Below are 26,529 nucleotides of genomic sequence, written 5' to 3'. Positions count from 1 at the left end.
AAAAAACTCCGCACCTCGGACACGTCTTTTGGGCTATCGAACTTTAATATGTCTGAAATCTTCTCTTTGGTGGGGAGAATACCTCATCCGTCGATTGTGAAACCCAAAAAATTGACTTTCTTCTGATTATATAAATATTATTCCTCATTAATCGTTAGGCGATTTATCTCAATCACCCTTTTTACTTCCTTAACTAATTTCTCTAACTCCCCTAAAGATCGCCCATAAACTAGAACGTCATCCATGTCACTTACTTACTTATCCGGCGCTACAACCGCTTTGCGGTCTTGGCCTGCCTCAGAAGTGTCCGAAAGCGCTCACGGTCTCGCGCCTTCGTCTTCCAGTCCGTTATCCCGGCCTTAATGGCGGACGCCTCCACGCCATCTTGCCTCCTCAATTTGGGCCTACCACGCCTCCTCTGTCCTTGTGGACGGCTTAAAAAGACTTTACGGGCTGGGTCGTCCGTTTCCATGCGTACAACATGGCCAGCCCACCGGAGCCTGGTGAGCTTGATACACTGTACGACAGTGAGGTCGCCGTACATCTCGTATAGCTCGACGTCATCCATGTTTACCGCTAAATTCCTACAATCTGCAAATAACCTCTCCATAACACTCTGAAGGTGCACACGACAACCCAAAAGGCAACCTCGTGAATCGCATCAAACCGTTAGCCGTCATAAAAGTGGTTAAATGGCGCACTTCTTCGTGAAGTTCTATATGAAAATATGCATCCTTTAAGTCTAGCTTAGTGAAAAATAATTTTCCTCCATTATGAGGTATGTCAGCCCACACTTTCTCAAGCGACGGCATTGGATAGGCCTCACGAACTATCGCGTTGTTCACCTCCCGATAATCTATCACCATTCTGAAATCCTTCTGACCCTTTGGAACTAGCACCATTGGTGATACAAATGATATCGTGCTACCTCTCCTATCAGCCTTTCTATAATCTGCCTTCTCTCCATGTTTTAAAGTCTTTCATTAACTGCTTTCTCGAATGCAATTGGGACGTTATATCTAATTATGCGCTTTAGTATCAAAGCCACTGATCAGCCACTTTGACCCACTGATCAGCCGCACCTGGACCCGATTCACTGTTGCCGATACTTGTGTTTCTCCCAACTAATTCGGCACAATTTATTTCCTTTTTTAGCAGCCCTAGCCCTATCCTTATGAATTTTATTTGACTTGCCGTTTGAAAACCGAGAAGTGAAATCTCGGTACCGTTCACTACAAAAAACTTGGCCAATTGCCTGTCCTGTCCAGCATCCTTCTCCCCCACATAAGCCCTAAATGAACACATCACTTCTAACGGTCGATGAGTGGCATATCCTTTCAAAATTTCTTCCGGGTGCAATGTAATGTCTTGAATTACAGAACTACATTCTTCCTTGATCCTCTCCCAACCTTTCTTAGTTACCGTATTCACAGTCGCCTCCGAATCCACCAAGAATTTAAACTCCACCGATCCTTTAACACAATTCACGATACGCAGATCACTTATCACTCTAGGTGACGTCGCCTTGCCAGTTATCAGCTAAAATATAAAAAAAATAAAAGGAAAAGAAAAGAAAAAAAAAGTATACCAGCACAAGATTTAAATTTAACTATGAGTGTAACTTTTAATTTCCTTTATTTATTTTAAAACAAAAGAAACAATTTTTTTTCACTCCGAAACGTCAACTTCTACCTGGTTGACACGCTCGGCTTCTTGTTTTATTCCCATTGTATTATGGTTTCTTTTTGCTGCAAAGCAAAATTCGGCAAAATGGCCGGTTCTTCCAAAAGAGAAATATTTCGGGTGAAATGCTTTGCATTGACCCCAACCGTGCGCACGTGCGCACTTCGTACAGAGAAGCATTCCTTCGCGCATTTCCTCATTCTTCTGCACTCCAGATCCAGCAGCTCGCATTTTACTCATGGGTGTTATTAGTCAATATGTAATGGTAATGATTCATCATTTTAGGATTAGCGGATATAATAGAAACATGGCTGATAATAATGAGACACCCAATAATGAAAGAAACAGAGCAGTTCTACCGATTTCGTCTCGTGGCATCACCATCATAGAAATCATATTGATAGCTCCGCCGAAAGCTGTTCATTCCAGCACTTCCCGATCATCATCTCCGCCAGCTTTTACGCATATTAGTGCCCCCCTACAATCAACATCCACAGCAACGCATTCTCGTCCTCACTCACAACCAGGATCAACAAAACCTGCGATTCCTCCTAAACCCAAAGTTCTTTCTGATCCTGCTTCTGTTCCTAAACTTCCAATGGCTCCAAAAACTAGCACAACATTCAAACTTACAGTAGCAGCAAAACCGGCAATAGCATCCAAACCACCAATAGTATCCAAACCACCAATAGCACCTAAACCATCAGTATCTGCAACTGATATCGCATATTCAAAGATGAATCAAGAAGAAAGGATTGAAAGGTACATTGACATTGCTGTTAAAATGCTGGAGAAGTTATCACCGCAGGTTTCGATGATGATGAACAACGTGTGTAGAAACGAATATACTGTCCCTAGGTCATTTGAAGTAGACAGGATAAGCGATGAACATAGCCTAAACAAATTTGAACAATCGTTACAAAATGGTACGTATATGGTAAACCTAGTTTGTCAAATCGTGCATATGTTAACGGATGTCACAGATTTTGACAAACGGTTAACAATTGTTCCCGACCTTTTTTTCGAAAAAGATTTTTTGAAGAAATGTTGCTGGACCGGAGAAGGCAAGCAGGGTCCTAAAATTTGCTTCTCGAAGTATACGCAAATTTTAAGTCTACTCAAATTGATTGGAGGCAATCGATTGACAGAGCTTACTGACGCCTACGTGAAAACATTCCTAAACAAAAAAATTTATAATTGCAAGCCTTCAAAAATGGAAACATTAGAAACGACAAAGAAACGAAGAATATCAGAAACGTAATTTTTATATCAGGGATATAGTTATTAGCTACAAGCTTTTTAGATATTTTTTTCCTTTCGTTATGATGTACTGTGATGAACTATACCAAATAGGGATAATAGGTTAAGTTTCTTTCAACTGTATTACGAATATCAAAACTGAAATGAAATGTGATAAATAATGGAACTCAAGGATGGGATATATCTTGTTTTATATTTTTTAAATTATATGTTATTCGAAAAGTTCTGTATATATGGTAATAAGACTCCTTTCTTGAAATTATTTTTATTTGAGAGCAATACATGCATTCATGTGTAGGATTTAATCCAACTAGTCAGCCTACAGATCACTAATTGTTGTAGATGGGGCGGAACCGCAATGAAGTAAATTGTACAACGGAACTGTTTTATCTCTATCTAAATATATTTGTAGTCCTGTAGTGCTTGTAGTTCGGTTTCTCTTCTTGAAGTGTCGTAGAACGGTAGCGGAAGCGATCGCAGTGTATATAGGATCTAGCTATTCATACCACGGTGTGTATAGAAGATAATTGTTCATACCACGGTGTGTATGGGGAATAGCGTATGACAGCTCCAGTGCTGCCAGAAGTGTAGCTCAGATATAACAGCTCTTCCGCGCAAAATAGAATTCGTTGTTATAGGTTGAGCCTTTGCGGAGGCTTGATGGTCTACAGAGAACGACGCAACCTTTGGTCCACCGGCAAGTCCGCTGACCTTGTGGGTTGATCAATTGCAGCTGTTTTGTTAGAAATCGGTAGTTGGATACCTGTTTCAGGATAAGGAGTAGTCGGGATAACAGGGAGGAACATGTCAGTGGATTTATAAGTGTTATCGTAGTTGTATGTATTTGTAAGAATGTCTGGAGTGACTGCGATGGCGTTGTCGTAGAAATTTTCACCACCAATCTCTTCACGGCGCAAAGAAATTTCTTTCTTAGTGGATTCCGATAGCCCTGCACCGACACTACGTAGTTGATTGATATGCCTTTACCAGGTCCGCCCGTCATTAAGTTTCACTAAATAGTGGAGTTTACCTAGACGTTCCTTAATTGACCCAAACTCCCACTTGTTTCCGTGAACGTATTCTCGAGCTGCAACTTTTGATCCAGTAGTCAATGCACGTATTTTAGACTGAACTTCATTTGAGTTGGGATCGTTTGATGGTATCATAAGATCCAGCCTTGAGCGGATCTGACGATCGAACACTAATTTTGAAGGTGAAAATCCGGTGGCTGGGTGAATCATTTTACGGTATGAGAGCAGTAAATTTCATTGTGAACTTCCCCTCGATCACATTGTAGCGACTTTAGTTTAGATTTCATTGTTTGTATAAATCTTTCAGCCTGTCCATTTGAGGCTGGGTGGTGCGGAGCACTAAGTTTATGAGTAATTCCGTTTAATTTAAGAAATCTTGAAAATTCAGTAGAGGTAAATTGAGGACCGTTGTCACTCACAAACACAGAAGGTAATGCATAAGTACTGAAAAACTCCCGACATAAACGAATTGTCGTTTCCGTAGTCATGTTTTTCACAACGTAGACCATAGGCCACTTCGAGTATGCGTCAATCAATATGAAGCAGTAAAGTCCCATGAATGGGCCAGCATAGTCCGCATGAACACGCTGAAACGGTTTCGTAGGTGTTTCCCAACAATGAAAAGTGACTTTGGGAGGATTAGCCTTTGCAGCCTGACAGGAAGCACAATCGTTGACCAGGTTTTCGATGTCTCTGTCTATGTCTTCCTACCAAAAATAACTCCGAGCAAGTGATTTGATTCGTGTTATACCGAAATGTGTTGAATGGAGTTCTTCAAGCACCTCTTCAGCTTCAGTTACCACGCATCAAGCAATCTTTATGTAAGTTGAATTCTTCCTGATTCACACCAAAGCTATGTTTCCCTTCAACTGAGTTTCCAGTTCTCAGGGCACGTAGCAATTCGCGAACATTTACATCCGCTAGGGTAGCTGCACTCAATTCATCTACAGTCAGTGGGAGTGTTTGTATTGCATTTACCTCGACTACCTCCGGTTCTTCAATTTCCAATTCAGGGTCAGTAGTTGAAACCGGTAGGCGAGACATAGCATCGGCATTGAAATGTTCCGACGAACGGCGATGTCGAATCTTGTAATCGAACGCATGTAGGAATGCCGCGTAAAGCTGCATGCGCATTGGGGACGTATTAGGAAGACCTTTAGATTCCGAAAAGAGCTGGCTGATAGGTTTATTGTATGTTACCAGAATAAATTTGCGACCGTAAAGGTACTGATGAAACTTGCTGTAAAACTTCGAGGCGTTTACAAAACCTTTTTTGGCTCGATCAGACGATAGATCGAGTTCGTTGCGAACGCGCTGGCAGTACCACCTTTTAAAGACGAGGAAAAAAAGAACTTCTGACACTGACACACAGATCTTTTCTCTTTTAGATCTAAATAGTAAGTGTTTAATCAGACTCAAAATGAATTCTTATTTACTATTCTTCTATTGTGGGAAGGTTATTTTATCTTCCTTTTACGCATATGTTCGTGTTGCTAGCCTTTTCTCTTTTCGCCACGCCTACGCATTCTTCTGAGAGGTTTTCTGGTTCTGTTTTATGTCAAGCATTATCCTGAAGGAAATGTGAACCCTTTTTTTAATGCTTTCTCTGGTGAGAACAAATTGTTGCATTGATTGCAGGCGTTGTGGTTTTCCCTTTTTGGCGTGACTGTACCTAACAATTGAATTCTGTGGTGCATGTTCCGGATGTATCGCATCATTGACAAATACTTGAACTTATTGCCTTACGAATTCTTTATCTGGCTAATGTTACTAACGCATCTACGTTTGAGTGATTTTTAGGTTTAATAATTGTAGGGGGGTGTAACGAGTAGCGAGCGGCCTACTCCGCGATTTTTGGTTTGGGGAGGGGATGGAAGGGTACCAGAAGGCTATCGGTGGAAACCACTGAGTAACCTTGGTGAAAGGGTAGGAGGAAACCGAAGGCGACCAGCGGGCAAGCCACTTGATCAACCCAGGGGAAAGGGTAGGAAGGGAACCAAAAATATCAGCGCAGAACCGCAGAACACCGAAGAACGTGTGCAAGTGTCAACCTTTGACTACCATTTAAGGACCTTAGGCGATTTGCACACTAGATGATGCGAGAATAGAGAAATTCAAAGGAAATCAAGCTTCAAATCTTTGCTGTGTGTTAATCTCTCGTGCTGCTGTAGCGATGCGTAAACATTACAAGATTACAAGATTACACAATTACAAATGGTGGGACGCATTACATACGTGGAACGTTTAGTGTCAACACGCATGGCGACGGACAGACAACGCCATCTGTCGGCGCGTAGCGAGAGAAAGTGTAACGCGGGTTGCATACTCATTCGTCAACATGCTGCCACCTTAAAATTGCCAAATTTTAACTAATCTTGCTTAGGCAGCACGCAAATTCCCGTTACTGCTCAAGTGACTTTAATTCCGCTTTCCTGTGTTTAGAGAGACTACCCTAACGGTGGCGTCCTTTCCTGGATAAACCTCAACTACACGAGCTAATGGCCAGCGACTAGCTGGAATGTTGTCTTCCTTAATGATGACTAATGTCCCGGGAGTAATACAATCATTTTTTGATTTAAACCATTTTGATCTAGTTTGCAACTGCTGCATATATTCGCGATGCCACCTATCCCAAAATCGACGCGACAATTGTTGCACGTGTCCCCAATGGGTCAGCCGGTTCGCTGGAAGCTGTGTCGTATCGATGACCGGAATTTGAAGCAACGGTGCACCAACCAAGAAATGGCCCGGAGTGAGCGCCGATACATCGCTTGGGTCATCCGTCAGCGGCGTGATGGGGCGAGATTTCAGGCAGCATTCGATGTTCGCCAATAGCGTCGCCATGTCTTCGAACGACAGCGAGGAGCTGCCCAACACACGCAGAAAATTATGCTTCGTAGACCGCACGGCTGCTTCCTACAACCCATCAAAATGGGGAGCTCGAGGGGGGATGAATTTCCAGGTGATGCCCTTCTCCAGGGTCCACGATTGCACGGCTGTCTGGTAATCATCGGGACGAAACAGTTTATATAAATTGTTGAGCTGGTTGCTGGCTCCCTTGAAGTTTGTGCCATTGTCCGAATGAAGCTCGGCTGGAAGCTCGCGTCGAGCTACGAAACGTCTAAGCGCAGCGATGAAGGCATCTGTGGTGAGATTTGAGACCAATTCAATGTGAACGGCTCGTGGTGACAAAACAAACAAAAATACAAACATATGCTTTGGTCGCCACAGCTAGTATGTGTGGGCCCTTAACAAAAACAGGCCCACAATAATCAATACCACTCACGGAAAACGATCGTGCTGCTACTACTCTTTCGACTGGAAGATCACCCATCAGTAGTTCGGTCGAAACTGGACGTGCTCGAAAACTTTTAACATTGATAATACATTTTCCGAGCCACGTTTCGACCACCGACCAATAACGTTGACGACTGTAGCTCAACATCAACTGGGGACCGGCATGTTCCAACAACAGATGATAGTATTTCATCAACAGGGTTGCCAACGGGTGGTTTCCGGAAATAATGAGCGGGTGTTTGGCCTCAGTATGCAGGGACGAATTTTCCAAACGACCGCCAACGCGGATGATTTTACCAACTCCCAACTGCGGGTGCAGCCTCTTTAGTTTTGAAGATGCGGAAACTGGCTCCTTTCGTTGAAGGGATTTCAACTCTTCCTGAAAGCAATCGCGTTGAGCAAGACGACACAGAGCTTCTTCCGCTTGCTTCAGGTCATTTTTTTTAAAGCACAAAAAGATGTTATGGTTTATTCATATAAATTTGTTGAAAGACAAAATGTTTTAAATCCTCGCTAGGTTTCCTACCGTTTTGGCGCTTACACTAGGTACATGTTACATGAGATGTATCGTTATAGTTCGTTGGAACAGAAGAACAAGCAGTACTTCGCAATATATTACAAGGCTTCTGAGCCTTGTGAATTGAGATCAATTCTCTATCGGTTAATATTACCGAATTGTATGGGAAAGGAGACAATTATTTACAAGGCACTTAACTAACTTATAATCTATTTTTGTTTTGATCTAATTCATTGGTATTTTCATCGTATTCCTAACTGCTAAATAAATTCCTAATTATGTCAACTTCCGAGTCTCGACATTTGCGCTTTAAGCACTCAATGATTTCACTTATTTTATCTTTTATAGGAACAAAACCTGTTTCGCTATGAAGGGCCCTGGTGGGATATCTATTTGGCAGTCCCATAATGGTTTTCAGGAATCTGTTTTGTATGACTTGTATAGTCTGCATATTTGTTCGAGAGCACCTTCCCCAAGCTATGCTACCGTACGTTATTGATGGTAAAACAATCTGACCGTAAATGGCCAATCTGTTTTTCATCGATAAACCTGAATTATGTTTTAAGAGGGAGTAGAGCATTCGAAAAAGATGGCCTGTTTTGGTTTTTATATAGCCTACGTGAGCTTTAAAAGTTAGACGCCTATCCAGAATGACTCCTAGATAGCGAGCTTCTGAAGCCCATGGAATGATGTTATTTTCCATTTTTAAACTGCCCACTTTAGCGATTATGTTGGATGCTGTCATTCCAACCTTATATGGGAAAATTAATGCTTGGGTTTTGGTGTTGTTAACCACAATCTTCCACTCTTTGAGGAAATTCACATAACTGTCAAGCCCTCGTTGGAGACCTGCTCGTATGAATCTCAGAGGTTTTGCCGAGTACAGGATGGCTGTGTCGTCTGCATACAGTGCCAGGCTCGTGTTTGCCCCCAATGTAGGGACGTCAGCAGTGTAGCAGTTGTACAACAGGGGACCCAGAATACTTCCCTGCGGCACACCAGCATTGTTTTCGTATGGGTCAGATTTCTCTGATCCAATGTAGACAGCCGAAGACCGTCCACTTAGGTAGCTTTGTACAAGCCTAACAATGTACACAGGAAAGCCCTGCACCCTCAGCTTATGTATAAGACCATCGTGCCACACGTTATCAAACGCCTTTTCCACATCAAGAAGAGCCATGGCAGTGGTTTTTCCACGCATTTTGGCAGAGTCGACAACGTCCAAAACGCGCTGAAGCTGCTAGGCTGCCGACCGATGTTTTCTAAAACCGAACTGAACTTCACTGATGACATTGTTCGATTCACAATGAGCCATCATACGAGTGTAAATTATTCTTTCAAACAACTTACTTAAGACACCAAGGAGTGAAATCGGACGATAGCTTGATCTTAAGCTAGGGTCCTTACCAGGTTTTAAAACAGAAACCACTTTTGCATATTTCCACAAGTGTGGAAAGTAGCTTAGCTCCAGACACCTGTTAAACACGTCGGTCAGCAACACGACAGTGCTGTGTCCGACGTGTTTCAACATAATTTTCCCCATAATTTTCAACATAATTTGGCGCGAAGGTTTCCCCACTCCTGGTGACGGGCATTCAGGTCGCCAGCTACTATGTATCTTCTTGAGGCCCGGGTGAGCAGTTGAAGATCGCGTTTCAACAGCCTGCTGGTACCACTAGTGTCGCTTACTTGTCTCGGGCAGTAAGCCGCATAAAAATGAAAGTTGCCCTCAGCACTGAGCATTTCGATTCCCACAGCCTCAATGTAATGGGTGTTAGGAAGGGGGAGTACTTTGAACGCTAAAGTTCGACGGATAGCAATTAGAACTCCCCCTTTTGGCTGATCAGGACGGTCCAGTCGAACTACATTTTTTCTCCCTGAGCACACTGATTTGTTATGCTTTAGGTGCGTTTCAGTCACAGCAAGCAGGTCGATTTTTTCATGATTCAGAAAGTCAATCAACTCCAGCCTTTTTGGAAGGACGGAGCAAGCGTTCCACGTTGCGCACTTAATCATCTCAAAAGTTGGCTGTGATAAATTCGAACATTTTCATTAGAATCTGATCACGCGGGCACTGTTTTGATAAGCGCTTGAATTCCACCCATAGGCGGACAATGTCACCAAACTGTGATTTTATTTCTTCATCTTCCTCATCGGAAAGACGGGATCGCAGCTGATCCAGCTTATCTTGGGCTGGTTGCCGATGGGTTTTTCGTGGAGTTTATTACGAACAACTAGCAGATGCAATCTGATATTTGCACTGTAGGCTTTGCTGCTGCTGCTGCTGCTGCTGTTGCTGCTGCTGCTGCTGCTGTTGCTGCTGCTGCTGCTGCTGCTGCTGTTGCTACTGCTGCTGTTGCTGCTGCTGCTGCTGCTGCTGCTGCTGCTGCTGCTGCTGCTGCTGCTATTGCTTCTGCAGCTGTTTCTGTTGCAGCAGCTGCTGCTGAAGCTGTTGGTTCTGTTGCTGATGGCCATGCGGACAACCATGGCAAGTGCAGACAGAATCTTTACGGTACTGTCCAACCCAAGGTAATGGTTCCGCCCACGATGATCTAGTTGGTATTGGCGCCGGGACTAATCGTCTTGGAGCATTTTGTGTTAAGTAACGCTTCTGCAGGTACTGCTTACGCGAGGGGCAGTTTCGATTATAGGGGCTATGGTCCCCCATACAGTTTGCACACGTATGTACATCTCCCATCTCTTTTGTGCACTGCTTTGAGCGGTGATTTCCTGCACACTTAGCACATCGCGGTGACATTGCGCAGTGCTTAGCACCATGTCCAAAGTTTAGGCAGTTCAAACACTGTAGCACATCTCTATGTTTCGGTTGGAATCCTTCCCATTTAACGGTGGTGTAGTTAATATGGGTTATTTTTTGCAACTCCTCTAGGCTGATGGCTCCTTTTGGAAAGGAGACAACAAAGAGTTTTGATGAGAGTCCCCGGCCCTCACCAATTTTAACTTCACGTACAAGCGATGGTTGTAATTTCACACCACGTAACATTACGGTAACCTGCTCAGCCGAGCCGAATCGTAGTCCTTTCAGGACTACCTGATAAGGCTTATCAGCCTTGAATTCATGAGAATAAAATTCTTTCGTGTAGTTTTCAAGCAACTTTTTGACCTTATCATGGTCATCTCTTGATGCCGCATTTATGCGACACGTGTTTCCAGAAGCGAAACTAAAGGAGGCTTTAATGGCACCTGACTGAGTGGCATCACAAAGGGAACCGTATTCCTCCTCATTTAATCCCGAGACAACAATTGGCGGGATTTTTTCTTTGCAGTGGTTTTCTTCCTCCGCAGTATTTGGTACATCAATACCATCCATCGCTGCATTAACAGCTACGTCGCCAGCTGTCGCCGGCGTGATTTTTATTGCCCCTTTTTTCTTTGAAGCCGGGGTCGATGACTCCGGTTGAGCCTCCTCGCGTTTTCTTCTTCTCATTTCAGCAAGTAAATCCGGCGCACGCTTCCCTCTTTTCTTTCGAACTGCGGGGCCGGCATGATATGGCACAGTTCGCCACTTACGCATTTACACATGTGTTGGTGCGAGCAGAACACACCACACACTTTATTCGTCAAGGTCACAAACGAGCACAGAGCGCAAAAAACACGTCCGATCACGTCAACGTCCGACAGCGAATTTTTTGCTTCAGGTCAGCTGTCGTCAAACCCTTGCGGTCATAATGTCGTCAATGAGAACACCGATTAAGGAATTGCACGCAATAGCCCATTATTCGCCGTAGTTTTGAGAATGAGGAATAGAGTGAAAATATAACGTGTGGTTCAGGTGCTGTTACTGTGCAAGCGATAGCGGATGATCTCTTCTCAATTGCGGTGGTTTTATTCCTGGTAGTTACTGCTGATTTGGGCCATTCATTTTCTGGCGAACATATCCATACTGGACCCTGCCACCATAATGAATTGTTCAACAATTCGCTTGTCAAACAGCCTCGAGATGCCAAATCTGCACGGGTTGTCTATCCCTGGTATGTGACGCAATGTGCACCCGTCGGTCAACTGCTGGATTTGTGACACACGGTTTGCCATAAATGGTTTCCAACAGCTGGGTGGAGACTGAAGCCAATGTATTACCGTTGTTGAGTCCGACCAAAATACGACCGGACCGCTGATGTCTATCGCCTTCTTTATGCGTTCGTAAAGTTGTGCTGCTAGGTGTGCCCCAAACAAATCCAACCTAGCTATGGAATGCTTACTATTGAGTGGAGCAACCTTTGTTCTCGATGTGAGAAGTTGCATTGTTGCTCTTTCATTCGACAATTCGCTTCGAATATAGCAACATGTAGCGTAGCCCTTCTCAGACGCATCACAAAAGAAATGAAGCTGTGCTTCTGCAGGGAATGTTCCATACACCACTCGTGGAACTTTCACCTCTCTAAGGTGAATTAGTTGGCTGCCGCTACTTTGGAAAGGTAAACCCACAGCCCAGTCATGATTAGAGTGTTCCAACAGAACCTCAATCATGACCAAACGGCACAAGATTTGCTTTTGCAAAGTGCTCGTGCCGAGGGTTGTGATATTCTGATTATCTCGGACCCTTATTGGGTGCCGAATAATAACAGCAATTGGGTTACCGATACCACTGGTCGAGTAGCAGTGGTATCAGTTGGGGATTATCCTTTTCAGCGCATCATTGACAACCAACGCGAGGACTTCGTTGTGGTCGAAATGCGGGGAATTGTTTTCTGCTCCGTCTACCTATCGATTTGACTGTCGAGGAGTACAAACGCAAATGGACCAAAATTGTGTCTGTACTCCCACGAAATCGGGACACCGTGATCGGGGGTGATGTAAACGCCTGGTCAGGCGCATGGGGGATGGAGCGGAGGCCAAACGATGGAAAAGGGATCCAGGGAGGGAGTTGTGATGGATGCGGCGGCTGCTCTGGGGTTGGTTCTCCTGAAGCAGGGCAACCAGAGCACTTGGATTGGGGCAAATGGCCGCAACTCCATAGTGGACGTATCCTTTTGCAGCCCCTCCTTGGTAGGGGACAACAATTGGCGCGTGTGTGACGAAACCCCAAGTGACCACAACACTATCAAGTTTGTGGTCGGCAGGGTTCCGAGACAGCGCGCCAATAACGTGGGACACTCAGCAGTAAATGGGGGAAGGTGGTCCACAAGATTCTTCGACAAGGATTTGTTCGTTGAAATCTTGAGGGACCAGGACATTTTTGGGCATGTTGCTACGGCAGAGGAGCTGACCCAGGCCATTACGGTGGCTTGTGATGGCACCATGCCTAGGCAACCTCCAAGGCGACAGGGCCGGCGGCCAGTTTATTGGTGGACGTCTGAGATTGATCGGTTGCGCAGCCATTTTCACGGAATGAAACGGCGGTTCAACCGGGCCCGGACCGAGGAGCAGCGTGAGGAAAGGCGTCAAATGAAGTCGGACGCACGCGCTGCCCTGGAACGGCCCATCAAGCTCAGCAAGGACCAACACAAGCAGGATCTGCCGGAACAATTGGAACCGCACGGCTTTGGCCCTGCGTACCAAATCCGCAAGGAGCAGTGGGAAGGAGCTCGGGTTCCGATGGAACGGGATGCTAATAAGCTCCAGTTCATCGTGAATGAGCTCTTTCCCGAGCGTCCCCCGATAGAGTGGCCCGAGACGGAAGTAGGTGGGGATCCACAGGATCCGGTCTCGGAGGAGGAGTTGGCGGAAGAGTTGAAGAAGATTGCCCGCTCACTCAACCCCAAGAAAGCTCCAGGGGACGACAACATTCCGAATATGGCTGCAGCTGCGGCTATTCTGGCTTTTCCGGAAGTTTTTGCCAAAAGCTACAAGCAGCTACTGGAGGCAGGCACTTTCCCCGACGCATAGAAGCGGCAACAACTGGTGCTTCTTACCAAGTCGGGGAAACCACCTGGGGAGCCCTCGTCGTACCGGCCAATTTGTTTGCTGAGTGTGCTGGGGAAAATCTTGGAGCGGTTGATTCAGCGGAGGCTGGTAATCCACCTGGAGTCGACCGGGGGACTTTCGGACGCCCAATACGGTTTCCGTAAAGGGCGTTCAACCGTTGATGCCATCACTCGGGTGATGAATAACGGGAAAGTCGCTCTGGATAAAAAGCGAAAGGGGGATCGTCTCTGTGCGGTGGTAACGGTGGACGTCCGGAATGCCTTCAATTCAGCAAACTGGACAGCGATCGGCCAAGCTCTGCAGCGTAAAAACACTCCGCCTTATTTGCAGGCGTTGCTGCGGAACTATTTTATTGGCCGAACACTCTACTATGATACGGATGAAGGAGTAGTGTCAAAGACTGTATCTGCTGGCGTTCCTCAGGGTTCAGTTCTAGGACCAACACTGTGGAACGTCATGTATGACGACTTACTCCGCTTGCCGCTCGAAAGACTACAAGCAGGCATCATCGGTGTTGCAACTGCAACTTCGTCGGCTCCTCGACGGCGGCGAACAAGGTATAACGACCGTTTTATTAACGTACAAAACTTTACTTTATTTAAAAAAGGATCAACCGATTATAAACTCACAAGCTTTTATTTTAGTAGTTTTAAAAAACGCGGTCTATCGTTCGCTAACTTTTAAAGAGACCGTTTGTTCTGCGCACGGTGTATTTATCCCTTTTTTTTCCGCGATGGCCGTTGCGCCATCGCGTTACGCAGCGAACGTTGCCCTTTCTGAAATGTTCGAAATTCGAAGATCGATCTTGTCACCCTATCTAAACGTCTAAACCTATCTCCTGTCATTTAGCTTGTTTACATTCCGCATGCCATAATAAGGGACACGTGGTTTGTCGGCACGGTTACTCGTAACATTCTCCCCCCCGGTAAGTCGCTCTCAGCGGCTTAGCTTCGTTGTGCCGACCTCCAATATAGCAACATTTACTGCCGGTCTATCTAACAAACCACTATTTGTCTGTATAGTTACGCGCCGCACTTGATTGTCAGCAGCTCGATACACCTTTACAATTCGTCCCCTAGGCCAGCAGTTCCGCGGGTTGTTTCCATCCGCAACCAATACCAAGTCGCCTTCATCTAATGGTTTCGTCTGCTTGTACCATCTCGATCGCTTCGTTAGTGTTGGTAGGTACTCGATTACCCATCTCTTCCAAAACATGTCTGCAAACTGTTGTGCTGATTTCCAGGATTTACGCACGGACGGAGTAGAATCGTCAAAGGGTAGCGGAGGCTTGCTTCCGTTCGAACTGCCTAAAATGAAATGATTTGGCGTTAAGGGAGATTCAGCTTCATCTTCGAGTGGAATTTCTGTCAGGGGTCGTGAGTTAATAATCAGCTCCACTTCACTCAACCTAGCCCGTAATAGCTCATCGGTGGGGTGATGAGGAAGGTCAAAGGAGGCAAGCGTCTTTTTTATTGATTGGATCAATCTCTCCCATGACCCACCAAAATGCGGTGCTGCAGGTGGGTTAAAAACCCACTTTGTCCCGGGTTGCACAAACTCTGCCATCAACCGGTCCACATCAATCAGTGCAGCAGCTTCCTTCAGTTCACGAGATGCGCCTACAAAATTGGTGCCTCTATCACTAACGAACTCCAGTGGCAGTCCCTTTCTAGCGGTGAAATTGCGGATCGCGAAAATACACGAGTCTGTAGAAAGACTATGCGCAACCTCGATGTGTATTCCTCTGGTAGTGAGGCAGGTGAAAATCACCCCCCAGCGTTTTTCGGTTCTTCTCCCGACTGCTACTATCATCGGTCCGAAGTAGTCGATCCCGGTGTAAGTAAATGGATGCTGGTAGGCAGCTAGCCGTTGGTACGGGAGGTCTCCCATAGCAGGATTTTGTGGAGCGGTTTTATATACCTTGCAGTATTGACAACAGCGTCTTACTCGGCTATAAGTGCTCTTGAGCTTCGGAACGTGATATTTAAGTCTTATTTCATTGAGTGCTGTTTGATGGTTCGCGTGCCGATATTTCTCGTGATACCAACTGATTATTAGTTCGGTGGCATAGTGGTTATTCGGAATTATCACCGGTCGTTTGGTGTCATCGCCAACCCACATGCATTTCTCGATTCTTCCCTTCATTCGCAGGACTTTGTGTTCATCGATGAAAGGGCTCAGTTGGTATAGCGGGCTAGTCTTTTTGAGTGGCTTTTTCCAAGGTTGACATTGTAGCTCGATATCGCTTAACATCCCGATTTCATCCGCATATTCGTCTCTCTGAGCTTGTCGATAGATTGCATTTTCAGCTTGTACCAGTTCATCCTGCGTAAGCTCTCCTCGTTGTTTTAGTTTACCCTTTCGACAATTTGTTATGAAGCGGTATACGTATGCAACTGCTCGTAGCAGTCGCTGCCACTTAGAAAAACGAGTGAACTCTAATAGTGGCATATACATCGAGTGGTGCAGTAATTTGTGGCGTATTTCTTCGTCCGTTGCACCCGGTTCCATTTCCTTTTTTGGCCACTCACTGGTCGATTTCCATAGGAAATCGGGACCGCGGAACCATCTGCTGGTGGGCCCGAGTTCCGGAACCTTTGCCATTTTGTCCCTTCATCGGCTACGTTCATTTTCGTGGACACCCAGTTCCAATCTACAGCATTAGAGGTTTCCACAATTTCGCTGATGCGTACGGCAACGAATTGGCTATACTTTCGGTGATCTGCATTAATCCAGCTAATGACGGTTCGTGAATCCGTCCAATACACTTCACGAGTGATTTGCAGACGATGCGAGCTTTTTATTGTTTGGGCCAATCGTGTTCCTATGACTGCCGCTTGAAGCTCTAACCTTGGTATGGATGTGAAGGATATCGGTGCAACTTTAATTTTTGAGCCCACCAATGCACATTCTATCAGCCCGTCTCTTTCGAATCTAAAGTAGGCTACAGCGGCCATCCCGTTCTCACTGGCGTCGCAGAAGATGTGAAGTTCTATGTGACATTGATTTAAATGCGTGGCCTGCCGGTAACACCTCGGTATGCTCACAAATTGTAAACTAGGTAGAACGGATACCCATGTTTTCCATTTCACAAGCAAACTACCAGAAATTTCTTCATCCCATTGAGTCTTTGCGCGCCACACTTCTTGCAGCAGGATCTTCAGGTACATGAGAAGGTGACCAATTAGCCCCAGAGGATCGTATATAGACATGAGTATTTTCAAAATCTCTCTCTTTGTAGGTACTCGTCCTTGTAGTAATGTATGCGGCTCATATCGCGGAGAGATTTTGAACGTGAACACATCCGTCTCCGTGTTCCACCACATGTCGAGTACTTTCTCTGTCGCAAGTTCAACTTCGACGGGTGCTTCTGCTCCAGGCTCAACCCGGTTCATTGCAGCTTTAACCTTTGATGAATTGGACAACCAATTACGGATCTCAAATCCGCCTTGTGAGTGAATGAAGCAAACTTCCTGTGCTAATTGGATAGCTTCATCTTCAGTTTCTATACTAGAGAGCATTTCATCAACGTAGTGCTCATATTTGATGCATTCGACTGCCCTTTGATATTGTTCTTCAAATCTTTCTGCGTTCAGATTTTTTACATAGTGCGCGGTGCTTGGAGAACATGCTGCACCAAACGTCATAACCTGTAGCACATATTGTTGAGGAGTGCTTCCAATTTCTCCATCATTCCAGAGAAACATTTGACTTCGTTGGTCTCGCGGGTTCATCCGCACTTGAAAAAACATTTCTCGAATGTCACCGGTTACTGCTACCTTATATTCCCGAAATTTATAAAGAACCGTGAGCAGTCCTACAAGTTGATCCGGTCCGGTCAGTAAAAACGAGTTTAGGCTGACCCCATTCACCTTTGCAGCAGCATCAAATACTACTCGTATCTTGCCAGGTTTGTTCGGGTTCGTGACAGGAAAAATCGGTAGGAACCAGTCATTTGACTTTTTGCTGCTTTGTTCTATCGGTGAAAGCTTTCTGATGTACCCCTTTTGTTCGTACTCTGCAATTTTGGAGTGCATGGCTTTATTCAGTTCTGGGTTACGGCGCAGTTTTCTCTCCAGACATTCGTGACGCCTCAAAGCCATCGCTTTATTATCAGGAAGTTTTATTGTGTCGTACTTCCACAGAAGGCTCGCTTCGAAATGCCCATCTACCAACCGAACATTCGAGGAAAGAATTTTAAGCGCATGTTCTTCGTCATCAGAGCGCAATTGTTTCATTGGTCGATATACTCCTAGCGATTCTAAAGAGAAGTATTCTTTTAGAGCCAGATCCATCTCATCGTCTTTTTTTTTTATTGCAGGGGCAGATATGGACGTTCATAAATGTATTTCCGTCGTACCGGTTACAATCTGATGCGCTACTTGAGCATGGCCCGTAAACTACCCATCCAAGTCGGGTTTTTGATGCTGACGGCTCGTTTGTCCCTCTTTCGACCGTTTTAAGGGTTTGGCTCAAGAAGCAATTATCAATGCCAATTAGGACCTTCGCCGAGGCATTTTGATATAATGGTAGTGGAAGACCTCTCAAATGGCTATACTGAGTGGCTAATTGCCTCGGTTCTACTGATTGATCACATAAGCCAAGGGTACGAACTGTATGGACCGTGTTCATGTCATATATGAAAGATGACCCAACGCCAGATATCTTAACAGATAATTCTACGGACTCGTCTTCAACCCTGCTTTGGTTACCGGTCCACGATATGCATAATGGACGATGCTTGCCACTGATGCCTAGCTGTCTCAGCAAGTCATGTTCCATAAACGTTGCTGACAATCCGTCATCTAAAATAGCGATAGTATCAACCTTCTTCCCATTCCCATATAACGTAACCGGCACATACTTGAACATAACTCCTCCGGAAGTAGCAGAATGCACGTTACAGCTGGTGTTGACTCGACTCAATTCTGGCGGGATGTCTGATAATAGTTGGCTGCTACCGGACGAGTGTAACAACTGATGATGACGGCGTTCGCACCCATTTACTCCGCACAACGTAGTTACTGGGCATGCACCTGGGTGCTTGTGGAGGCACGTTCTACACAGTGACGCACGCTTTATAGTTGTCCAACGCGAACTCACACTCATGCCTAGGAACCTGCTGCAGTTGGACACGTTAGGACATCCATCCCCACACGCAGAGCAACGCCAATTGTTGCCCTCAGTTGTAACTGGTTGTGATGTTGTTACTGCTGTCTGACCTGTGGAATGAATGCACTGATGAGCGTACTTACGGTCGTACTGACGTATATTATTGTCATGCTTCACCTCCCTACGACCGCTGGTATGCTTTACACCTCGACTGGCTGCGCGTACAAGCTCCTTCACCCACTCGTTGAAAACTGCCAGCGTGGTATGTGTACAGCGGTTCTGGTAATAGTACCAGTTCAGCCTTATATTCGGCGGCAGCTTTTCCACCAGCTCCTCCAGCAGGGGTCCACCATCGAAATAGCTGTGCAGTCCAGATCCCGTTATCGATGCACAGAAGTTCCTCACAGCGACACCATAATCCACTAAGGCGTCGAACCGGTCTTCCTTCGGGGGCGGCATGCGGCGAATATTGGCCATCAGTGTGTTCACCACTAGTTCTGGACGGCCGTAGCACTCCTTCAAAATCTCGATCGCTTCAGGGATACTATCGGGATATAGCAGACAACTAGCAACTGCTTCACGAGCCTTTCCCTTCAAAGACGCCTGCAGCCGCAGCATATTTTCATCATTTGTGTAGCCACATATCGCCGTAGAGTGTTCATAGTTCGAAATGAACGCCATCCATTCCTTAGGGTCACCACTGAAGACAGGCAATTCACGGCTCGTACATTTTCGCGTTGACACTTGACTCTGGTTAAATAGCGGAAAATTTGCAGAGTAACTATGTGCTGTGGGGTGTGGTGTTGTCCTTTCTGGTATCACTGGCACAAAGCTAACGGCTGGTCTGTACTGGTTAGCTAGCCTTTCATCAGGTCTCGCGATTGGGCTTGTAGAAGGGCGGCATGATTCTTCCAGTATGCGTTTTTTCTCCGCCATACGACGTCGTTCACACCGTTCGATCGCGAGCAGTCTCTCTTCAAGCAGCTGTTGTTCGCACTGCTTATCGATCCGATGAAGTTCCTCTTCAATCGCGGTAGATTGCACGTTCGGTTTTCTACATGTCACAAGCGGCACTTCGACGGCGTAGGGAGGTAGGAGATGGTTATCCGAACGCATCGGCCCAGTAGCGGTGGCGGGAATGTTAAATTCCTGTGGCCGTTGGTCCAGCTCTCCGACACGATCCGTAGTATGCAGCCACTCCTCTATTTCCTGCTCCTTTTCGGCAATCGAAGACGTTGCTTCCACAACAACGTCTGCTATCTCGCGCTCGATTGCCGCTAGCTCGCGTTTAGCTTCGCGGGCTCTCCTCACCAACTCGTTCAGGGTGTCGTTTCGCGGGTTTGTTGATGCCCTCGACGGTGGTCTCGATGACGCCCGTCCAGTGTCCGTAGGCCTGGAAGTAGAGTTGGCCAACGGATCTGCACTGGTTCTGCCGGATCTGCCAGTACTGCTTGGCCTTCCAACGGAGGGGGGAAGCGGCTCCAGCCCTTCGAGTAGAGGCTCTCCTTGATGAAAGATCGGCGTACGGGACATTCTGCAGGCTTCTCTATTCTCACTCGCGACGATGCCTTGGCGATTGGCACTAAAACAGCGCGTTATTAATCGCAAACGCGTTTTTTAAAAAATGTTGCAACTGCAACTCCGTCGGCTCCTCGACGGCGGCGAACAAGGTATAACGACCGTTTTATTAACGTACAAAACTTTACTTTATTTAAAAAAGGATCAACCGATTATAAACTCACAAGCTTTTATTTTAGTAGTTTTAAAAAACGCGGTCTATCGTTCGCTAACTTTTAAAGAGACCGTTTGTTCTGCGCACGGTGTATTTATCCCTTTTTTTTCCGCGATGGCCGTTGCGCCATCGCGTTACGCAGCGAATGTTGCCCTTTCTGAAATGTTCGAAATTCGAAGATCGATCTTGTCACCCTATCTAAACGTCTAAACCTATCTCCTGTCATTTAGCTTGTTTACATTCCGCATGCCATAATAAGGGACACGCGGTTTGTCGGCACGGTTACTCGTAACAATCGGGTTTGCTGACGACGTGACCTTCACATTTTTGGGAAGGACCACGGAACAGGTCAGCGCTTTAGCAATGGCTAACCTGGAGAGGATCGAGCGATGGTTGCAAGGAGTCGGTTTGGAACTTGCCCATCAAAAGACCGGGTTTATGATTTTTTGTACTCATCATGTCCCGCAGCTCGCAGAGCTACAAGCGGGCGGTCACTCGATCCAATCCACGGAAACGCTCAAGTACCTGGGAGTGGACCTCTGCCGCAAACAGCACCACGGCCGGCATCTGGAAAGAGTGGTCAATAAGGCTTCACGGATAACGAATGCCTTGACCTGCCTGATGCCGAATAAGCGTGGTCCTAAGAGCCGCAGTAGGAGACAACTCGTAAACGTCGGCAACAGTATCATCCGATACGGAGTTGCCACCTGGGGGCGATGGGTGCTCGACAAGGAGACCCATCGCAAATCGGCCCAAAGGGCGCATCGACCGGGGGCTCTCCGAGTCGCCAGCGCCTTCCAGACCGTGTCTTATGATGCCGCTTGCGTTGTCGCCAACACCACCCCGTTAGTCCTCCTCATGCAGGAGGATATCCGCTGCCACGACGAAAAGGTAGCGAGTGGTGGTGTTCAATCGGACATACGGAAGCGGCAACGGGAGGAAACTATGAGACGCTGGCAGGACCAGTGGACAACGGGTGCAGGGCAACCAGGGGCACCAGGACTAAAGACGAGGAGGCTGATTCCAGACATTAATCTCTGGGTCAGCGATAAGCATGCGGAAGTCGACTTTTTCCTCACCCAGCTCCTCACGGGGCACGGTTTCTTGCGCTCCTATTTCGTCGAGAAAGGCATCCTGGAAGGCTCGCCCAACTGCCCTGAATGTGGGGACGCCGTGGAAGACGTTTAACACGTGCTGTTCTACTGTCCACGGTTCGATCGGATCCGGAATGAGATGCAGCAGCGGTGCCATTCCCGAGTAACAATGGATAACATTGTCTCGGAAATGTGCGCCCGCAGCGATACGTGGGAGGCCGTCCGCGCCGCCGCCAGGACAATCTTCTCCACTCTCCAAGCGAGATGGGATGTTGAGCGTCCTCCAAAGGCAAGGCGACGCAGGCGGTCCAGACGGCGGGCGAGGGACGCAAATGGGGGTCCCTCAGGCCCTGCGGCACGGCAACAACCCGCGCCGCAAGGGCCACCGTAAGCTGGGAAGTTACTAATCTTTTATTTCTTTTCGTTTCTTTCCAGCATTCTTTTTCATTTCTCTCCTCTATTGTCAGCTTTCTTCTATCTCTTTTCTATTTAGTTCGCTTTTCTTGTTTCCTCTATCAAAATTTTCTTTCAGAAGAACTGCCTAACGTGCTTGGAGTGGTGACCAACGATGCAGACCCCCCATTGCCCACCCGAAGTGTGGGCGATAGGACCAAAGGGACTGCGTCGCACCACGGAAAGCAGCGTAATAAGCAGAATCATCAGACCAGATCGCCGCAGAAGATGCGTCGTGACCCAGGGTGCAACCGCACACACGACTCCGCATGAAGTAATACGCACCACAGCGTACCGGCCGGGTTGGGTGAGTCGGAGAGGGGGATGGAATATGTTCACTCTTCGTTAACAAAAAAAAAAAAAAAAAAAAAACAAAAAAAAAAAACAAAGGTGAATTAGTTGAGAATGAAACTTTTGATCGTTTTGAAGACTCCATATTAGTTGCATGAATTGCTTGGCTAAGGCCTTTATGGGATCTACAATTCCCAATGTATCGTAGATGCAAGCAATGGAGGACAATTTGCTCCGCTTTGTTACCCTTTCTGGCATTGGATGATCTGCCACCTTGAAAGATAACACATCTGATGACGGATCCCAAACAAGTCCGAGTGTTGCTAAGACTCCCTTTCCGTCAATCTCTTTATTTTGGCTTGACGCTAAATCTGGTAAGTCGACGCCTATAAGAGAGGTCGGCTGGTTGGATGCCCATTTGCGTAACGAAAATCCTCTTTTAGCGTAGAGGAGGTTCATTTGACACTGCAACTCTCGTGCCTCTTCTATTGATTTGTCACCCGAGACAAGATCGTCCACGTAAAAATCATGTTCTCGTGATGCTGCTATGGGAAACTCTTCTTTGTGGTCTTCCCTTGTCTGCTGCAGAGTTCGTACCGCCAGGAATGGTGCCGCCGCAGTACCATACGTGACTGTATTTAGCTCGAACTCTTCTATCGGATCTGACGGTGATGACCGCAACAAAATACGCTGCAACTTTCGTCAGGGTGTATCCATACCTGGCGATACATTTTAGCGACATCTGCTGTCAAAGCCACTTGATGGGTTCTAAATCGCAGCAAGATCGAGGCACCGTCCTGTTGCAATGTTGGACCTACCATCATAGTATCATTCAGTGACACTCCTGTCGACGTTTTCCTGGAAGCGTCGAACACTACTTGACATTTCGTGGTTGTACTATCTGCGTTAAACACGGGGTGATGAGGCAAGTAGTAACACTCTGATGTCGTTCGATCTGAGACCACCTTGCTCATGTGCCCCAGGTGTAAATACCCATCCATGAACTCAGTATACGCCTTTCGCGTGTCGGTTTCTCGTTCTAACCGACGCTCGATGGCTAAAAACCGCCGTAATGCGATCATTCGCGATTCACCCATCTGCCCAATCATGTCTGGTTTGCGTGGAAGCTTCACAATGTATTTACCACTCTCATCCCTAGTCGTCGTTTCCGTGTAAAACCTTTCACATGCAGCTTCTTCAACACTACAGCTAGGTTTCTCGCTTATGTCTTCGATGGTGAAGAAACGTTTCATGAGTGTCTCAAGAGACATCGTAGCTGTAGCACACATTGTGGGTGGCGATGCTATTTGAGCGGGTGCGTTGCCACTAATCACCCAGCCAAACTTTGTCTCTTGAAGTATAGGACGGTTTGTACCGAGGGACAGTTTTCGATCCAGCAGAAACTCATAAAAATATTCCGCTCCTAAAATTATACCAATGGGCCCAGGACGATGAAAGGTAGGATCAGCTAGCGTATATACTACTGGTATATTGAACTCGATTAAGTCGAGCTGATAAGCTGGCAAGTCTGATGCCGGTTTAAAAATCACAAGTACCTCAATGGCGAAAGTTTCTGTGATATAATGTGAACGTATTGTTGCGTTAACTGAATGTCGCACATTTATTCCAGTGCTGCTACCAACGCCTAATAGCGGAATATTTACTAATTTACGCGGCAGTCTTAATCTCTGCGCTAATTCACCGGCAATGAAATTAGTCTGAGCCCCACTGTCTAATAAGGCTCGTGCTTGGTGCTCAATACCACTGCTATCTACGATATTTAGAATGACCGTTGATAATAGCACTGTGGATTGCATTCGTGCATTGAGAATGGTTTGTGGCGAACTGATGTGGGTGACACTGGAAGAGGAAGGCAGCGGCTCAAGTGGGATTTCTGTTACACCTGTATCCAAATGTACAAGTATGATGCCTTTGTTGGCACTGTTTGCACACCCATTTAGATGGACACTTTTTTGACGAGTGTCCCGACCCAAGACAGTTGAAACACAGGTTTAGTTCCCTTGCTCTTTCTCGTCTCGTTGTTACAGGCAATGCTAGAAACTCCGGGCATTTATTTATGTAGTGTGGCTGTTTTTTACAGACTTTGCGTTCTGTTCTTGAGTTCTGTATTGTGCTTCTATAAACCTTTGAGATTGTTTAGCCTTGCCCTTGTCCTCTGTTCCACATTGCTCTAGCACGTCACATTGTCGAGTGATGAATTTAAGGATGGCAAATAGTTCGGGAAACTCTTTGTGCATGAGTGTTCGCTCGCAAAGTTTTCTTGTTTCCGAATCGAGACAAGAAATCAAAATGTGCGTAATTATTTTATTGCTTAAGTTATCAATGGGATGCTTTAAGTAGACAAGAGCATCTACATGGGTTGAGCATGTTTCAACCAACTCACGCAATCCCTTAGCCGATTCGCGTGTCAATGGCTTTAGTTTTAGCAATCGACTAATGTGGTGCTCTATGATAACCCGTGGGTTTTCAAATCGCCCTTCTAGTAGTTTCCACGCCGAGGCAAAATTGTTAGAAGCAATCACACTTGCACTTATGACGCCTGCCGCCTTTCCCACCAGTGCCTTGTTTAAATAATGCAGCTTCACTGCATCTGAATCACATGACCGATTCATCAGGTCCATAAACATGGCCTTAAATTTTGTCCACTGTTGGAGAACCATCAAATGTGGGCATCGGAATCGAAAGGTGTTGGCCTGCTGACAAAAGTACAGGCGAAATGGAGGTGGTTGATGTGCTTGGTGGCGACTCAATTGCAAACGATTCAAGGGCTACTTCTATGACAGTAGCAAGCTTTCTGAAGCTTTCATCGTGCTTAAAATCATTTTCTGCATCAGGGGGGAGTTGTTCTAATATTTGATTGAATACTCCACGCTGAGAATTTTTCAATTTACTCAATTCCCGTAAATTTACTCGACTGATGGCCGCAGTAAGATTAGCAGCTTTCAACTCAGATTCGATTTGAATAACGCTTTCAAAAGTGCCAGGTGTTTCAGTCGTAACACCTTCAAAATGGTGACCTTCTCTTGGATTTCTTCTTCGGAAAATCCCTTGAAACCCTGGGACTCCATCGAAACATCGTCTGCAGGTGATGTCGCCATTATGGTTTCGCGAAGGAAGGGTACGTCGAGTTTGTTTAACTCCCAGGTAGGTGAATTTAATCAGGTTCGTGTACTTACCGATGTGGAGCCACAACGTACCTGGCTGTGCTCCGACCACCGGCTAATTGACGAACTGTAGCACCGAGGAGAAGCTACAACACTCCTGGTTGCGCTTCGGCCTACGGCTGCTGGACGATGGCGCTGCAGACACCGATGCGAAGCCATAACACGCCTGGTTGTGCTTCGATCACCGGCTGGCTGGCGAGCGATCCGGGAAGCACCGAGGAGAAGCTACAACACGCCTGGTTGCGCTTCGGCCTACGGCTGCTGGACGAGGAAGCTGCAGACACCGATATGAAGCCACAACGCGCCTGGTTGTGCTTCGATCACCGGCTGGCTGGCGAGCGATCTGGGTAGCACCGAGGAGAAGCTACAACACGCCTGGTTGAGATTCGGCCTACGGCTGCTGGACGATAAGGCTGCAGACACCGATGTGAAGCGACAACACGCCTAGTTGTGCTTCGATCACCGGCTGGCTGGCGAGCGATCCGGGAAGCACCGAGGAGAAGCTACAACACGCCTGGTTGCGCTTCGGCCTGCGGCTCCTGGGAGAACTCACACACTTGCACTAACTCACAAGCGGTTCACTTCGGTTTTCGACGGATCACACGCGAGTAACTTTCCGGTATTCGGTATCCGGTTCGAAGGACCAAATGTAGGGGGGTGTTACGAGTAGCGAGCGGCCTACTCCGCGATTTTTGGTTTGGGGAGGGGAAGGAAGGGTACCAGAAGGCTATCGGTGGAAACCACTGAGTAACCTTGGTGAAAGGGTAGGAGGAAACCGAAGGCGACCAGCGGGCAAGCCACTTGATCAACCCAGGGGAAAGGGTAGGAAGGGAACCAAAAATATCAGCGCAGAACCGCAGAACACCGAAGAACGTGTGCAAGTGTCAACCTTTGACTACCCGCTAAGGACCTTAGGCGATTTGCACACTAGATGATGCGAGAATAGAGAAATTCAAAGGAAATCAAGCTTCAAATCTTTGCTGTGTGT

The 26,529-nt window shown here is 46.5% G+C and overlaps 1 protein-coding gene and 1 long non-coding RNA gene across 2 annotated transcripts; both read left to right on the top strand.

The window, feature by feature from the left end:
• Positions 1-14,565: 14,565 nt before the first annotated feature.
• Positions 14,566-14,933, top strand: LOC120906074. Its single transcript, XR_005740016.1, has 3 exons — positions 14,566-14,599; positions 14,697-14,855; positions 14,918-14,933. It is a non-coding gene; the product is annotated as an uncharacterized LOC120906074 (long non-coding RNA).
• Positions 14,934-14,965: 32 nt separating this feature from the next.
• Positions 14,966-19,055, top strand: LOC120906073. Its single transcript, XM_040317490.1, has 2 exons — positions 14,966-15,510; positions 17,996-19,055. The coding sequence occupies exons 1-2, from the start codon at positions 15,181-15,183 to the stop codon at positions 18,071-18,073; spliced, it is 408 nt and encodes a 135-aa protein (XP_040173424.1). The 5' UTR covers positions 14,966-15,180; the 3' UTR covers positions 18,074-19,055.
• Positions 19,056-26,529: the final 7,474 nt, after the last annotated feature.

This window comes from Anopheles arabiensis, chromosome X (genome assembly GCF_016920715.1).
Source record: "Anopheles arabiensis isolate DONGOLA chromosome X, AaraD3, whole genome shotgun sequence".
NCBI classification, from domain to species: Eukaryota; Metazoa; Arthropoda; class Insecta; order Diptera; family Culicidae; genus Anopheles; species Anopheles arabiensis.
Note: the sequence above shows the minus strand (reverse complement) of the source record. Positions and strands in the feature narration are given on the sequence as shown.